The following is a 17,889-nucleotide window of genomic DNA, read 5'->3' on the forward strand; positions in this document are numbered from 1 at the left end:
TAGCCAGCAGTGACAGTACATTAATTTTACAGGAGGAGTCATCCATGCCTCCATCTCATTTGGGGGGGCATGCTGCCCCCTTGCCCCTCCATTTTGACACATATGCCCTGGACCTATATGGCAGCACCACTAGACTTATAAGGCAGCACCACTGGACTGGACTTATACAGCAGCACCACTGGACTGGACATAAAAAGAAGTATCCCTTGACTTATACGGCAGTACTGCTGGACTTATACAGCAGTACCCCTGGACTTATACGGCAGCACCACTGGACTGGACTTTTATGGCAGCACCACTGGATTGGACTTATACGGCAGTAGCCCTGGACTTAAACGGTAGTACCCCTGGACTTATACGGCAGGAGCACTGGACTTAGGCGGCAGCACCACTGGACTGGACTTATATGGCAGCATCACTGTACTGGACTTATACAGCAGCAGCACTGAACTGGACTTATATGGCAGCACCACTGGATTGGACTTATACGGCAGTATCACTGGACTTTTATGGCAGTACCCATGAACTTATACGGAAGTACCCCTAGACTTATCTGGCAGCACCACTGGACTGGACTTATGTGGCAGTACCACTGGACTTATACAGTAGTATCCCTGGACTTATATGGTAGTACCACTGGACTTATACGGCAGCACCACTGGACTTATACGGCAGCACCACTGAAATGGACTTATATGGCAGTACCACTGGACTTATACAGTAGTATCCCTGGACTTATACGGTAGTACCACGGGACTTATATGGCAGCACCACTGGATTGGATTTATACGGCAGGATCCCTGGACTCATATGGTAGTACCGCTGGACTTATACAGCAGTACCCCTGGACTTATACGGCAGGACCACTGGACCTATATGGCAGCACTACTGGACTGGATTTATATGGCAGCACCACTAAACTGGACTTATACGGCAGCCCTACTAGACTTCAATGGCAGCACCACTGGACTGGACTTATACGGCAGTACCCCATGACTTATATGGCAGTACCACTGGACTAATACGGCAGCACCACTGGACTTATACAGCAGCACCACTGAAATAGACTTTTATGACAGTACCACTGGACTTATACGGCACAAACCCTGGACTTATATGGCAGCACTACTGGACTTATACGGCATCACCACTGGAGTGGATTTATATGGCAGGACCCCTGTTCTTATATGGTAGTACCCCTGGACTTATACGGCAGTACCCCTGGACTTATACGGCAGCTTCACTGGACTGGACTTATACGGCAGTATGCCTGGACTTATACGGCAGTACCATTGGACTTATACAGCAGCACAACTGGACTGAATTTATATGGCAGTAGCCCTGGATTTCTATGCCAGCACCACTGGCCTTATACGGCAGCACCACTGTACTGGATTAATACGGCAGCACCAGTGGACATATATGGCATCAATACTGGACTGGACTTATACGGCAATACCCCATGACTTATACGGCAGTACCACTGGACTTATACATCAGCACCACTGGAATTATACGGCAGTACCACTGGACTTATACGACACAACCCCTGGACTTATATCTCAGCACCACTGGACTGGATTTATACGACAGGACCCCTGGACTTATACAGTAGCACCGCTGGACTTATACAGCAGTATCCCTGGACTTATATGGCAGGACCACTGGACTTATGTGGCAGCACCACTGGGATGGACTTATACAGCAGCACCACTGGACTGGACTTATACAGCTGCATCACTGGACTTTAATGGCAGTACCACTGGACTGGACTTATTAGGAAATACTGCTGAATTTATACGGCTGTACCCCTGGACTTATACGGCAGCACCACTGGACTGGACTTATACGGCAGCACCACTGGACTGGACTTATACAGCAGCACCACTGGACTTTAATGGTAGCACCGCTGGACTTGACTTATTAGGCAGTACCGCTGGACTTATACAGCAGTACCACCGGACTTATACGGCAGTATCCCTGGACTTATACGGCAGCACCACTGGACTGGACTTATAAGGCAGTACTGCTGGACTTATAAGGCAGCACCACTGGACTGGACTTATACAGCAGTATCCCTGGACTTATATGGCAGTACTGCTGGACTTATACAGCAGCACCACTGGACTTGTATGACAGCATCACTGGACTTATACAGCAGCACTAGACTGGACTTATACGCCACTACCCCTGTACTTATATGGCAGTTCCCCATGACTTATATGCAGCAACACTGGACTTATATGGAAACACCACTGGACGGGACTTATACGGAAGTACCCATGGACTTATATGGCAGTACTCCTGGACTTATACAGCAGCACCACTGGACTTATATGGCAGCACCACTGGACTGGACTTATATGGCAGCACCACTGGACTTATACGGCAGTACCGCTGGACTTATTCAGCAGCACCACTGGACTTATTCAGCAGCACCACTGGACTTATATGGCAGCATCAGTGGACTGGACTTATATGGCAGCATCACTGCACTGGACTTATAGGGCAGCACCACTCATATGGAATTCAAAACCAGCGAGAATCCAACAGTGGGATGATGATGTTTTGCCTCGTTCTGGCGGGAAAACCTGAGCCGGGTTTGGAACCGGACTTGGAGCATGAAATTCGGGGGTGTTCAGTTCTCAGGGAACCGAACCCGCTCATTCCTTTCGAAAAGTGTCCGGTGCACATCTCTTATTCTGAGCAATGTGTGTTCTAAATACCCAGGTGTCTCACTACAGTTATCACTAAATTTACTAAGCATCAGTCTGGGGATTTTGCAGCAAGTACTTAAACAATGATTCACCATCAATACCCATCAGTTTTGAAGTGAACCAAAAGAAAATTTTCCCCTTGATGTACAAATCCCTTGCTTGGTGTGTTCCTAAGCAGTAACTTTACTCCAAACAACATCTGAGACCACCTGTGCTCTGGAACCAACGTGTATGACTATAGAATGTTTTATGATCACTGACCCCTGTTTACTTTTTATATACTGTATGGGGTGGGATGTAACAGAGTCCGAGTTCACCCTACGTGTGGGATGGAAGCTGAACGCAGACATTTTTTTTAAAGGGGCAATCATTTACAAGTCATGGTTATGAGTTGTAAATGATTGTCACTTTAAAAAAAGTCTGAGTTTGGCCGGCATACCGCACGCCGGGTGAACTTGGACTCCATTACATCTTGCATTGCATTGAATAATCAGCCCAGTAAAATGTTCCGGAAGTATCAGTACTGACAGAGACAGAATAGACGTGTCTAGAACCCAAACTGCTGCATGGTCAGGAAGCGTCCAGAGGTCGGGAGGACACAGGAGAAGAAGGAGGCGGGAGACAGGAAGTGGCCGGAGGTCGGGAGGACACAGGAGAAGAAGGAGGCGGGAGACAGGAAGTGGCCGGAGGTCGGGAGGAAACAGGAGGAGGTGGGAGACAGGAAGCGGCCGGAGGTCGGGAGGAACCAGGAGAAGGAGGATGCGGGAGACAGGAAGCGTCCGGAGGGCGGGAGGACACAGGAAAAGAAGGAGGCGGGAGACACGGTTACACCATTATCACTTTATTACTGTCGCCCTGAGCATAGTGATGCCTGAGAGGATTATGGACAATGGTGGAGAGTCTGAGGAACGCTGTCTGTTGTGTTCGCATTACCACAGAACTTGTACCTGGAATAAAAACAGAGAGAGTATAAATACCGATACATGGAACACTAATATACTTATTACCCAGAGTTCTCCATTCCCTTCCCTGAGGGGCCTATTATCAACATATATTTGGGGGATATCCCCCGCCCATTTTGGGGGGAAAATTACAGCAATTCAGCGTTCAGCTCACGTAGATTTTTGCTCAATTCCAGAAGTTACCAAGATCCAGAATCAGATGGGGTCAGCCATTGTAGCCTATAGGCAATATATAGCAGGCAGCATGCATCCCGCAGGAGAAGAGCACGTCCACGTGTTGCGGCAGTGTTTTGGGGGTGACTTCATGCAGCCGCTGCAGCCAAAAACATCGCCTGCCGTCAGAGCTAAGATTTTGTTCTCTGCCATTTATGTTAAAACTAACAGCCATGTGCATGGCAGCCATCAGGGGAGAGGGGGGGGGGGGGGGGGCTGTGGGGACTGGTGTCCAGGGCCCTTACAGATAAGGGGGCCCACCCCTTGCTCCTACCGCCATTATCTGTAGAGCTGCACCAGTCTGTGAATCAGCTGTAGTTTGACGCGCAAGGAGAACTTCTTACAAGTCTCATCTGCGCATCAGCTCTCTGTAAACTGTTCCTGTAGGTCCGTAACACTCCGCCTATATGTAACGTCACAGTGTATGACATCACATAGGGGTGGAGCAGTGGGGCAGAAATCTTGTTTGGGAGGAGGGCCCTGTCTACTGTGTCAGTTCCCACACTTTCTGATGTCAGTCCTGGCCCATGTACCATCAATGGCCAACCCTACATTACACACTCTCTGTCAAATTTCAGGGTTGAAGGGGGAGGGGGGGGGGCTGCTACTCCGCCTACCTGGCATGCTACTCCTCTGGTGCTGCCCACGTGAGGCCACTTTTACTCCCAATATAAGTAAATGAAGCAGAGGCATGAACATTAGAGAGGTCTCTGGGAAGTAAGGGCCTAATCCAGATCTGATCGCAGCAGCAAATGTGTTATCTAATGGCCAAAACCATGTGCACTGCAGGGGGGGGGCAGTATGATTTACCTACAATCAAATCCTGATGGGCAAAATTCAGGCAACAATTGACCGACAATCAAAATCCCGACAAGGTCAAAACACTGATAATTACAATGTTGGTGGGTCAAAAAGTCGACATAAATCTTTCATTTTTTTTGTGTGTTTGTCGACATAGGCTGACATGGACACCAGATAAGTGTACCATGTCCCCTCGCATGGTCGGGCACGGTGCTCGCTGCGCTCGGCACAATATAATATTCCCCCTCCAGGTACACTGGGATGGTAAAGTATGAACAAGTCGGTTTCAAAGGAAAAAATCATGTGAACTTTTTGACCTGTCGACATTTTAAATGTCGGTGTTTTGATATTGACGGTATTTTAAATGTTGATATTTTGACCATGTCGGGATTTTGACCTTGTCGGGATTTTGATTGTAGGTGAATGGACCGCATACCCTGCATGTGGGGCAGATGTAACATGTGCAGAGATAGATAGATTTGGGAGCCGTGTGTTCAAACTGAAATCTACTGTAAATTGCAGTGTTACAATAAAGCAGCCACTATTTACCCTGCACAGAAACAATATAACCCACCCAAATCTAACTCTCTGCACATGTTACATCTGCCCCTCACCCCCACCCCCTGCAGTGTTGTGAACCACAAGCAGTGGTTCATTCCTGTTTGCTTTCTGTTCATAAATTTTAGGTTATATTTCTGTTTGCATGCCAGGATTTCCCTTGTACTTGTTTAGAAGACTCTTGTAGGCCACCGGTGGTGAGTCTGTGTAACTGCAGCCTGTTTTCTATGTGTTAAGCCTCACCTGTCAGATATTTGGTCATTGGGGGTCATTCCGAGTTGTTCGCTCGCTAGCAGTTTTTAGCAGCCGTGCAAACGCTAAGCCGCCGCCCTCTGGGAGTGTATTTTAGCTTAGCAGAAGTGCAAACGAAAGGATCGCAGAGCGGCTACAAAAAAAAATTGTGCAGGTTTAGAGTAGATCCAGACCTACTCAGCGCTTGCGATCACTTCAGACTGTTCAGTTCCTGCTTTGACGTCACAAACATGCCCTGCGATTGGCCAGCCACGCCTGCGTTTTTCCTAGCACGGCTGCGTTTTTCTGAACACTCTCTGAAAACGGTTAGTTGACACCCAGAAACGCCCACTTCATGTCAATCACTCTGCGGCCAGCAGTGCGACTGAAAAGCTTTGCTAGACCTTACGTAAAAATACATTGGCTGTTGTGAAAGTACGTTGCGCGTGAGCATTACACCGCATATGCATAAGTGCCGCTTTTTCACTTAATCGCTGCGCTGCAAACATTTTTCTCTAGCGATCAACTCGGAACGATCCCCATTATGTGGTGAGTCTGTGTAACTGCAGCCTGTTTTCTATGTGTTAAGCCTCACCTGTCAGATATTTGGTCATTATGTGGTGAGTCTGTGTACTGCAGTCTGGCTCTTGTCTGTGTAACCTCACCTGCCAATATTTTGGCCATTACCTTGTGCCTGGTTTCCAGCCATCTTGATTGGTGCGTGCTTTCCTAATTACCCAGCTGGCCCTGCAGTCCAGAGCCGGTGATAGAAGTTTGTTATGGTATCTGTATGGTCCAGTTCTTGGTTAGCTTCCTGCAAGCTTGTTCCTGGTCACTGTTAGCAGCTTCCAGTGGAGCCTGTCTTCCTGCCTATAGTGTGTTTCTGCATCCAGCTTGCGTACTCCAGTGTCCTGTGTCCAGTTTCTAGAGTACGGTCTGAGGGATCGTTTCCTGTTGTCTTTTGAGTTTGTCTTCCAGTGGAGTGGTCTGGTGTCCGAGGCCTCGGGGTTCCGGTCGTTTCCTGTGTGCACCTTCCGTCGTGTCGTGAGTAGCGGCTCTGCCGCACCTTAGGGCTGAAGCTGTGTTCTCGTTATCTGTTTTTGGTTAAGTCATTTTGGCGGAGGCTTCCGCATGGTTCTCCTTGCCGAACTATGATGGATTCGTATTTGGCATTTGGGCAGAGTTACTTTGGTTACGGTTTTTCTTGGCAGCCGCGCTGCACGTAAATTAGTTTATTATTTTCTGTGGTTTCCCCTTTCACTTTTGTGTCTGTCTTAGTCATCCCCTTGTGCTTTCTCTGTCTCGGTTAATGTCTTGTCACCAACTAAGACTGGGGGGGGCATCAAACTTTGGGCAGACCTAATCCGCCCGTTCAAACGCGGCTGCCATGGGCCAAAGAAACCATAGTCTCGCAGGCATTAACCGACCACTAAGGAAGGACAATGGAGTCAGAGTTTCCCGATATAGGTATTGCTGCGTACCCCAGTTCTGTCGCAGTTTCACGCATCTGTACCTGGAACTCTTCTGCTTCTACCCTATCTCCTGGGTTACAAGTACAGAGAACATAACATGCAGTGCACATGGTTTTGCACATTAGCTAACAAATTTACTGCTGCGATCAGATCTGAATTAGGCCCTAGGTGCAGGCGCCATGTTTTGGAGACCTGTTCATGCAAGGTAGACTATGGTACAATGGGGCCCGCACAGGTCCTGCGCATGGGTCCCCTCCTCTCCTAAAGTGCTTCTGGAGCTGACGCTGCTAACACAAGCTTATAGAGCAGGCATTCCCAACCACGGTCCTCAAGGCACACTAACAGTGCAGGTTTTAGTGATATCCAGGCTGCAGCACAGATGGTTAAATCAAAATAACTGAGGTGCTAATTAAGTCACCTGTGCTCAAGCCTGGATAGCACTAAAACCTGCGCTGTTAGTGTGCCTTGAGGACCGTGGTTGGGAATGCCTGTTATAGAGGATAGAGTGGACAGGGTATGGAGAAGAGTACAGAGTAAGGGAAGACATGAGCTGGAGATGTAGGAGTAAGGGAAGACCAGGCTAGAGTACAGAGTAAGGGAAGGCATGAGCTGGAGAGGTAGGAGTAGGGGTATATGGCTAGAGTACAGAGTAAGGGCAGTCATGAGGTGGAGAGTTAGGAGTAGGGGTACACGGCTAGGGTACAGAGTAAGGGAAGGCATGAGTTGGAGAGGTAGGAGTAGGGGTACATGGCTAGAGTACAGAGTAAGGGCAGTCATGAGGTGGAGAGTTAGGAGTAGGGGTACACGGATAGGGTACAGAGTAAGGGAAGGCATGAGGTGGAGAGTTAGGAGTAGGGGTACATGGCTAGAGTACAGAGTAAGGGCAGTCATGAGGTACACGGCTAGGGTACAGAGTAAGGGAAGGCATGAGGGGGAGAGTTAGGAGTAGGGGTACACGGCTAGAGAACAGAGTAAGGGAAGGCATGAGCTGGAGAGGTAGGAGTAGGGGTATATAGCTAGAGTACAGAGTAAGGGCAGTCATGAGGTGGAGAGTTAGGAGTAGGGGTACACGGATAGGGTACAGAGTAAGGGAAGGCATGAGCTGGAGAGGTAGGTGTAGGGGTACATGGCTAGAGTACAGAGTAAGGGCAGTCATGAGGTACACGGCTAGGGTACAGAGTAAGGGAAGGCATGAGGGGGAGAGTTAGGAGTAGGGGTACACGGCTAGAGTACAGAGTAAGGGAAGGCATAAGCTGGAGAGGGAGGAGTAGGGGTACACGGCTAGGGTACAGAGTTAGGGAAGGCATGAGCTGGAGGGGAATGGGCCGTTGGGTCGACCCAACTTAGGGCGACACTCATTAGGTCGACCACTGGAGGTCGACATTGCCTTTAGGTCGACATGCATTAGGTCGTCATGCGGTTTTTGACTGTTTTTGGTGTTGTTTTTTCCGTAAAGTGACGGGGAACCCAAATTAGTGCTTCGATCGGCACATATTACCGTTCCAATCATAGTGTGGATCGTTAAGTATGAAAAAAAATCCCAAAAATGAAGAAAAAAAATAGTGAAACTCATATTGACCTTTTCACCTGCCGACCTAGTACATGTCGACCTAATGGCATTGTCGACCTTCAGTGGTTGTCCTAATGAGTATCGACCTGAGTTGTGTGGACCTAACGCCCGTAAATCAAGCTGGAGAGTTACGAGAAGAAGTACATGGCTAGAGTACAGAGTAAGGGTAGGCATAATGTGGAGAGGTAGGAGTCAGGGTACACAGCTAGAGTGCAGAGTAAGGGAAGGTATGAGCTGGAGAGGTTGGAGGCAGGGTACACGGCTAAAGTACAGAGTAAAGGAAGGCATGAGCTGGAGAGGTAGGGGTACATGGCTAGAGTACAGAGTAAAGGAAGGCATGAGCTGGAGAGGTTGGAGTAAAGGTACACGGCTAGAGTACAGAGTAAGGAAAGGCATGAGCTGGAGAGGTAGGAGTAGGAGTACACTGCTAGAGTAAGGAAGGCATGAGCTGGAGAGGTTGGAGTCAGGGTACACGGCTAGAGTACAGAGTACAGGAAGGCATGAGGTAGAGAGGTAGGAGTAGGGGTACACGGCTAAAGTACAGAGTAAAGGAAGGCATGAGCTGGAGAGGTAGGGGTACATGGCTAGAGTACAGAGTAAAGGAAGGCATGAGCTGGAGAGGTTGGAGTAAAGGTACACGGCTAGAGTACAGAGTAAGGAAAGGCATGAGCTGGAGAGGTAGGAGTAGGAGTACACTGCTAGAGTAAGGAAGGCATGAGCTGGAGAGGTTGGAGTCAGGGTACACGGCTAGAGTACAGAGTACAGGAAGGTATGAGGTAGAGAGGTAGGAGTAGGGGTACACAGCTAGAGTACAGAGAAAAGGAAGGCATGAGCTGGAGAGGTAGGAGTAGGGGTACACGGCTAGAGAACAGAGTAAAGGAAGGCATGAGCTGGAGAGGTAGGAGTAGAGGTACACGGCTAGAGTACAGAGTAAGGAAAGGCATGAGCTGGAGAGGTAGGGGTAGAAGTACAGTGCTAGAGTAAGGAAGGCATGAGCTGGAGAGGTAGGAGTAGGAGTACACTGCTAGAGTAAGGAAGGCATGAGCTGGAGACGTTGGAGTCAGGGTACACGGCTAGAGTACAGAGTAAAGGAAGGCATGAGCTGGAGTGGTAGGAGTAGAGGTACACGGCTAGAGTACAGAGTAAGGAAAGGCATGAGCTGGAGAGGTAGGAGTAGAAGTACACTGCTAGAGTAAGGAAGGCATGAGCTGGAGAGGTAGGAGTAGGAGTACACTGCTAGAGTAAGGAAGGCATGAGCTGGAGACGTTGGAGTCAGGGTACACGGTTAGAGTACAGAGTAAAGGAAGGCAGGAGCTGGAGAGGTAGGAGTAGGTGTACACGGCTAAAGTACAGAGTAAGGGAAGGGATGAGCTGGAGAGGTAGGAGTAGAGGTGCATGGCTATAGTACAGAGTAAAGGAAGGCATGAGCTGCAGAGGTTGGAGTCAGGGTATACGGCTAGAGTACAGAGTAAGGGAAGGTATGAGCTGGAGAGTTAGGAGTAGAGGTACACGGCTAGAGTACAGAGTAAGGAAAGGCATGAGCTGGAGAGGTAGGAGTAGGAGTACACTGCTAGAGTAAGGAAGGCATGAGCTGGAGACGTTGGAGTCAGGGTACACGGCTAGAGTACAGAGTAAAGGAAGGCATGAGCTGGAGAGGTAGGGGTTCATGGCTATAGTACAGAGTAAAGGAAGGCATGAGCTGGAGAGGTTGGAGTAAAGGTATACGGCTAGAGTACAGAGTAAAGGAAGGCATGAGCTGGAGAGGTTGGAGTCAGGGTACACGGCTAGAGTACAGAGGGGGTCATTCCGAGTTGTTCGCTAGCTGTTTTCGGTTGCAGTGCAGCGATTAGGCAAAAACGCGGCATTTCTGCGCATGCGTGACGTAATTTCACAACAGTGCTTTCTCACAATGTCTAGCGACATTTTTCAGTCGCACTGCTCGCCGCAGAGTGATTGACATGAAGTGGGCGTTTCTGGGAGGTAACTGGCCATTTTCGGGGAATGTGTGGAAAAACGCAGGCGTGTCAGATATAAACGCAGGCATGCCTGGGGAAATGCAGGCGTGGCTGCCCGAACGCAGGGCGTGTTCATGACGTCAAAACAGGAACTAAATAGCCTGAAGTGATCAAAAGCTAGGAGTAGGTCTGGAGCTGCTCAGAAACGGCACAATACTTTTTTTTTTGTATCCACACTGCGATCCTTTCGTTCGCACTTCTGCTAAGCTAAGATACAATCTCAGAGGGTGGCGGCTTAGCGTTTGCACGGCTGCTAAAAGCAGCTAGCGAGCGAACAACTCGGAATGAGGGCCAGAGTAAGGGAAGGCATGAGCTGGAGAGGTAGGAGTAGGGGTACACGGCTAGAGTACAAAGTTAGGGAAGGGATGAGCTGGGGAGGTAAGAGTAAGGGTACATGGCTAGAGTACAGAGTAAGGGAAGGCATGAGCTGGAAAGGTAGGAGTAGGGGTACATGGCTAGAGTACAGAGTAATGGAAGGCATGAGTTGGAGAGGTAGGAGTAGGGGAACACGGCTAGAGAACAAAGTAAAGGAAGGCATAAGGTGGAGAGGTAGGGGTAGATGGCTAGAGTACAGAGTAAAGGAAGGCATGAGCTGGAGAGTTGGAGTCGGGGTACATGGCTAGAGTACAGAGAAAAGGAAGGAATGAGCTGGAGAGGTTGGAGGCAGGGTACACAGCTAGAGTACACAGTAATGGAAGGCATGGGTTGGAGAGGTAGGAGTAGGGGAACACGGCTAGAGAACAAAGTAAAGGAAGGCATAAGGTGGAGAGGTAGGGTACACGGCTAGAGTACAGAGTAAAGGAAGGCATGAGCTGGAGAGTTTGGAGTCAGGGTACATGGCTAGAGTACAGAGTAAAGGAAGGAATGAGCTGGAGAGGTTGGAGGCAGGGTACACAGCTAGAGTACACAGTAATGGAAGGCATGGGTTGGAGAGGTAGGAGTAGGGGAACATGGCTTGAGAACAAAGTAAAGGAAGGCATAAGGTGGAGAGGTAGGGGTATATGGCTAGAGTACAGAGTAAAGGAAGGCATGAGCTGGAGAGTTGGAGTCGGGGTACATGGCTAGAGTACAGAGTAAAGGAAGGAATGAGCTGGAGAGGTAGGAGTAGAGGTACACAGCTAGAGTACAGAGTAAGGGAAGGCATGAGCTGGAGAGGTAGGAGTAGAAGTACATAGCTAGAGTAAAGGAAGGCATGTGCTGGAGAGGTAGGAGTCAGGGTATATGGCTAGAGTATGGAGTAAGGGAAGGGATGAGCTGGAGAGGTAGGAGTAAGGGTACATGGCTAGAGTACAGAGTAAGGGAAGGCATGAGCTGGAGAAGTAGGAGTAGGGGTACACGGCTAGAGTACAGAATAAAGGAAGGCATGAGCTGGAGAGGTAGGAGTAGGGGTACACGGCTAGAGTAGAGAAAGGGAAGGCATGAGCTGGAGAGGTAGGAGTAGGGGAACACGGCTAGAGAACAAGGTAATGGAAGGCATCAGGTGGAGAGGTAGGAGTAAGGATACACGGCTAGAGTGCAGAGTAAGGGAAGGCATGAGCTGGAGAGGTAGGAGTAGGAATACACAGCTAAAGTACAAAATGAGTTATAAGAACACGTTGGAGGGCTGGAAGCTTGGATGAAATTCTAATGATATGAAGGACAGCTTTCCACAGGTTAGGAGGGAGTATGTTAGTTAATGAGGCTGGAGTTATAGGGAGGAGGTGAGGAAGCAATCATTAGAAAAGTGAAGTGGGTGTGAGGGAGTATGTGAGGTAATGAGGCTGGAGGTGTAAGGAGGAGGTAAGGTGGCAATCATTAGCAGAAAGAAGAGGGCAGAAGGGAGCATGAGAGGTAATGAGGCTGAAGGTGTACGGAGGAGGCGAGGTGGCAATCATTAGTAGAATGAAGAGGGTAGGAGGGAGCATGTGAGGTAATGAGATAATAAAGCAAAGAGGCATGGAATTTCTGTGTCCATGTGGGCTAATTCCCCTCCCCTAACTCATACTTGCCTACCTGACCCTCTCCATGAGGAAGAAAATGCTCTGTTCCTGAACTTTCCTGGTAATGTATGATTGCCATCACCTGTGGTGAGCTAGTTAATTGATAAGTAAGGTGTTTCAGCACAGGTAATGGCAATCATACATTACCAGGAAAGTCCAGGAACAGAGCATTTTCTCCCTAATGGTGTTATGAACCACAGGTAGTGGTTCATTCCTATTTTATGTTTATAAGTTGTTTCGCAGGCCAGGATTTCCCGTTGCTCTGTTTAAGAGTACTCTCGGTTGCTGCCGCTGGTGAGTCTGTGTAATTGCAGCTTGTTCCCATGTGTTCAGCCTCACCTGGCTGCTAATTGCATCTTGTCAGTTTGGAGTCATGCAACAGGGCAGCTGCATGAGATTATTAATTAGGCCTCTCTGTTATATGCTGGCTCAGTGCTATTCACAGACGCTGGTGATATTTCTAGGTTTCCAGTTTGCTTGAGTTCTGAGCTTGGTTTCTGCTAGTTCCTGAGCTCCTGTGTAGCAGTGTCAGTCGAGCTGCTTCCTGTGTCGATTCCTGTGTCGGTCCCTGTGTCGATTCCTGTGTCTGATCCCGTGTCCTGCCGTGAGGCGTTCCTGTCCTGAGGTCCAGTGCCTTTGCCGGTGCCTGGTCGAGTTTCTGGCTTCTTGGTGTCCACCGGTCTGTCGTTTGGGATTCTGCCTGTCATCCAGTTCTGAGAGTCTGTGTCAGCAGCATTGGGAGTTCCTGTCCGTTTGCCAGTATTCGTACCGGTTCCGTGAGTAGCGGCTCTGCCGCGTCCGTCGGCCTAGGCCGCTGTTTTCCGTTATTATTTCTGTCACTGGTGTTTTGCAGAGGGTTCTGCTTATGCTGTCACCGCCGGGACACAAAAGTATTGTGTCGGCGTGTGGTCAGCATTTCCTTTGTTGTTCTCTTCCTTTGGCGGCAAGCCGCACATACATTTAGTTTTAGGCTAGTTAGTAGCCCCTGGCTTTGGTTGTTTCAGTTAGAGGGCCCCTTGTTATCACCCTGTCTCGGTACACTCTTTGTCTCTCATTAAGACCTGAGGGGGCATCGAAGTTGGGCAGACGTAATCCGCCCTTCAAACGCGGCTGCCATGGGCTCAAGCAACCATAGTCTCGCAAGAGTGTACTGACAGCACGGGCGAGACAACGGAGATAGGGCGCCAGGGGCTATTCCCTTTCCATTCCCCTTTCCCAGCATTACGTCCTGGTGCTCTGGACTCGCTTCATAACATCTCCCTTGTTCTGAGCACCAGGAACCTAACATTATCACCAGCCATACCACAAAAAAGAAATAAAACTTTTTTTTCTTTTTTGGCCCAGTCCAGTGTCTAGTTTAGAATCCAGTCTTGTCTAGAATTCAGTGTGCAGAATCCAATCCGGTGTTTAGAATCCAGTCCTGTCTAGAATTCAGTGTGCAGAATCCAGTCCGGTGTTTAGAATCCAGTCCGGTGTTTAAAAAAAAAAAAAAAAAAAAACAGTCTTGTTTTGTTTAGCAAAATTTAGTCCTGCCTTGTCTAGTCCTGCCTTGTCTAGTCCTGCCTTGTCTAGTCCTGCCTTGTCTAGTCTTGCCTTGTCTTGTCTAGTTTTAAATCCTCCTATGTCTACTATACAAGCCCTGCAGGCATCTCTCTCAGCTCTGAACTCTGCTTTCAGTGCTTTGAGACCAGAGCGACTAGAAGTTTTGCAGCAATCCTTAAAGCAACTGCAAAACCTTCTGACTAAAATCTTGCTCATCTTGCCAGAAGTCGTTGAGAGTACATCTATCTCTAAAGAGACTCTTGTTCACAGTATGGTGACAAGAGAATCCTCTGGTTTAATTGAAGAGAAAAGGTTTAAAAGTTTTCTTGCGCCCAGGCTCTCAGAAGAGGAGCGTCTGCGTTGCAGAAACTTAAACTTATGCCTATATTGTGGGGGTTTAGGCCACTATCTGCAGACCTGTGAGTTGCGCAAGCCAAAGTGTGGTGACGAGTCTTGCCCTCTGGCCAAGTTGAGTCAGGATACAAGACCTACTCCTGTCTCTACTGTGGCAGAGGTACTTGTCACACAACCCACACTAAAAAGCTCTCTGTCCTATAATTGGGGTCCTTGGGCAAGGGAGCCCCATTATAGATTCAGGAATCAAAAGAGAATGTTTCTCTCCTCTCTTGAGGTTCCTGTTGAAGCAGCATTGCAAGCCCCTGGAGTGGTGCCCGATGCCCAGGTTCCTGGAGTGGTGCCCGATGCCCAGGTTCCTGGAGTGGTGCCCGATGCCCAGGTTCCTGGAGTGGTGCCCGTTGCCCAGGGTCCTGGAGTGGTGCCCGTTGCCCAGGGTCCTGGAGTGGTGCCCGTTGCCCAGGGTCCTGGAGTGGTGCCCGTTGCCCAGGGTCCTGGAGTGGTGCCCGTTGCCCAGGGTCCTGGAGAGGTGCCCGATGCTCAGGATCTTGGTGCGGTTCCCGATGCCCAGAGTGCTGGAGCGGTGCCCGATGCCCAGAGTGCTGGAGCGGTGCCCGATGCCCAGAGTGCTGGAGCGGTGCCCGATGCCCAGAGTGCTGGAGCGGTGCCCGATGCCCAGAGTGCTGGAACGGTACCCGATGACCAGAGCGCTGGAGCGGTACCCGATGCTGTAGCTTATAGAGGGACATCAAATATTATAGCTCAGGTTTCCATACCAGAAGGGGTCTCAGAAGCTGTTACCCCAGGTAGGGACTTGAAGAGCACAACCCCAGAAAGGGTATCTAAAACCATAGTTCTAGAAGGGAACTCGAGAAGCAAAACCCCAGAAGGGATATTTGAAGTAATATCCCCAAGTGGGGTCTCGAGAGACGCAGCCTCTAAGAAGGGTCTAGAGGTCGCTTCCCCAGGAAAGAACTTAAGAGGCGTAGCATTAGTGGAGGTGCTGAAGGTTATAGCTTCAGCAAAAGTCCCGGAAGTCATAGTCCCGGGAGAAGTTTCGATAATTATCGACTCAGAGAGGGAGGCCGATGGCTCGGTCCCAGTGGGAAAGGCCGACGGCTCGGTCCCAGTAAAAGAATCCGAGGTGCTGACCCCAGCGGAGTTCCCGGAGGCCACTGCCCCGGGTGGGGTTCAGAAAGTCACTGCCCCGGGTGGGGTTCAGAAAGTCACTGCCCCGGGTGGGGTTCAGAAAGTCACTGCCCCGGGTGGGGTTCAGAAAGTCACTGCCCCGGGTGGGGTTCAGAGAGTCTCAGCCTCGAGTAAGGTCAATAGTGACCAGGTCCTAGCAAAGCACTCCAGTCAGTCAGATGGGAAGGAAACAGATCCTGACTCTGATATCTCAACATCCATAATCTTTGATGGGGCCTTAGCCCAATTTCTGGCGCTTTACAAACACTATTACATTATTATGTTGTCTAGACCATTTCTGGGCATCACTTCAGAGAACCTTGTGCTTTATATGATTTATTCTTTTAGAGGAGAGCCTTTTGAGTAGGCGACCAGCCTAATGAAAGCTGAAGATCCCATTCTTCAGGATCCCCCAGCATTCAGTGATGCAATTATTAAAAGATATGGTTCCAAAGAAATTGGTTCAGGTTCCTCTAAGTCACCCGTCTTGTCTGCTGAGAGTCCACCAAATACTGTAAACTCAGCACAAGAGTCCCAGCCCGTTGTTTTGACTGCAGGATGTGCTTTTCTGACTTCTTCTTCTTCTAATAATAGTACTTTGCCAGAAAGTTCAGCTCCCAACGGTAAGAAACCTGTCTCTGATTTGAACTCAGCCTTGCTGGGTGGTACCATCAGTTCAGACAATGTTTGGGGAATTACCTTGGTCAGACCTAAAGAGCTTTGTAAAAAGAAGAAGAAGAAAAAGAAATATTTTTTGACTCTTGCCTTGATATAAAAAAAAAGATTTTTTTTTTCCTTATCTTGTGTCCAGTGGCCACCGTCAGGGGGAGGGCACTGTTACAAGCTGTGGTTGCAGCTTGTTTCTGTTTTCTTGTCTGTTAGACCAGTGTGTCAGGTTTTTTTTGAATCCCTTGTTTTGGATAGTCTGTATTTTGGGGTCCTTTGACCCCTCCTCAAGGGAGGGGGGGGTACTGTTATGAGCCACGGCTGTGGCTCATTCCTGTTTTGCATGTCAGTTAGGTATTTTATGTTATTCTTCTGTTCATGTTCCCCGTGGGTGTCATGGGGTGCTCGGAACTCACCCTTAAGGAGGGGATACTGTTATGAACCACAGGTAGTGGTTCATTCCTATTTTATGTTTATAAGTTGTTTCGCAGGCCAGGATTTCCCGTTGCTCTGTTTAAGAGTACTCTTGGTTGCTGCTGCTGGTGAGTCTGTGTAATTGCAGCTTGTTCCCATGTGTTCAGCCTCACCTGGCTGCTAATTGCATCTTGTCAGTTTGGAGTCATGCAACAGGGCAGCTGCATGAGATTATTAATTAGGCCTCTCTGTTATATGCTGGCTCAGTGCTATTCACAGACGCTGGTGATATTTCTAGGTTTCCAGTCTGCTTGAGTACTGAGCTTGGTTCCTGCTAGTTCCTGAGCTCCTGTGTAGCAGTGTCAGTCGAGCTGCTTCCTGTGTCGATTCCTGTGTCGGTCCCTGTGTTGATTCCTGTGTCTGATCCCGTGTCCTGCCGTGAGGCGTTCCTGTCCTGAGGTCCAGTGCCTTTGCCGGTGCCTGGTCGAGTTTCTGGCTTCTTGGTGTCCACCGGTCTGTCGTTTGGGATTCTGCCTGTCCTCCAGTTCTGAGAGTCTGTGTCAGCAGCATTGGGAGTTCCTGTCCGTTTGCCAGTATTCGTACCGGTTCCGTGAGTAACGGCTCTGCCGCGTCCGTCGGCCTAGGCCGCTGTTTTCCGTTATTATTTCTGTCACTGGTGTTTTGCAGAGGGTTCTGCTTATGCTGTCACCGCCGAGACACAAAAGTATTGTGTCGGCGTGTGGTCAGCATTTCCTTTGTTGTTCTTTTCCTTTGGCGGCAAGCCGCACATACATTTAGTTTTAGGCTAGTTAGTAGCCTCTGGCTTTGGTTGTTTCAGTTAGAGGGCCCCTTGTTATCACCCTGTCTCGGTACACTCTTTGTCTCTCATTAAGACCTGAGGGGGCATCGAAGTTGGGCAGACGTAATCCGCCCTTCAAACGCGGCTGCCATGGGCTCAAGCAACCATAGTCTCGCAAGAGTGTACTGACAGCACGGGCGAGACAACGGAGATAGGGCGCCAGGGGCTATTCCCTTTCCATTCTCCTTTCCCAGCATTACGTCCTGGTGCTCTGGACTCGCTTCATAACATCTCCCTTGTTCTGAGCACCAGGAACCTAACACATGGAGAGGGTCAGGTAGGCAAGTATGCCCTAACTCTTGCAAGACAACTAGGTGAAGAGGGAGTATGATACCTTTAGGAGTGTCC

General features: G+C 49.3%; 1 protein-coding gene across 1 annotated transcript in view; it reads right to left on the minus strand.

The window, feature by feature from the left end:
- Positions 1 to 3,551: 3,551 nt before the first annotated feature.
- Positions 3,552 to 17,889, minus strand: part of LOC135056915 (pancreatic triacylglycerol lipase-like) — a 117,873-nt gene continuing 103,535 nt past the window's right edge. The window contains exon 10 of the mRNA XM_063962690.1: positions 3,552 to 3,664. Within this exon, the coding sequence (XP_063818760.1) occupies positions 3,598 to 3,664 (67 nt within the window). The 3' untranslated portion in view covers positions 3,552 to 3,597. The remainder of the gene's footprint in view (positions 3,665 to 17,889) is intronic.

The sequence above is a fragment of the Pseudophryne corroboree genome, chromosome 3 (assembly GCF_028390025.1).
Source record: "Pseudophryne corroboree isolate aPseCor3 chromosome 3, aPseCor3.hap2, whole genome shotgun sequence".
In the NCBI taxonomy this organism is placed as follows: domain Eukaryota; kingdom Metazoa; phylum Chordata; class Amphibia; order Anura; family Myobatrachidae; genus Pseudophryne; species Pseudophryne corroboree.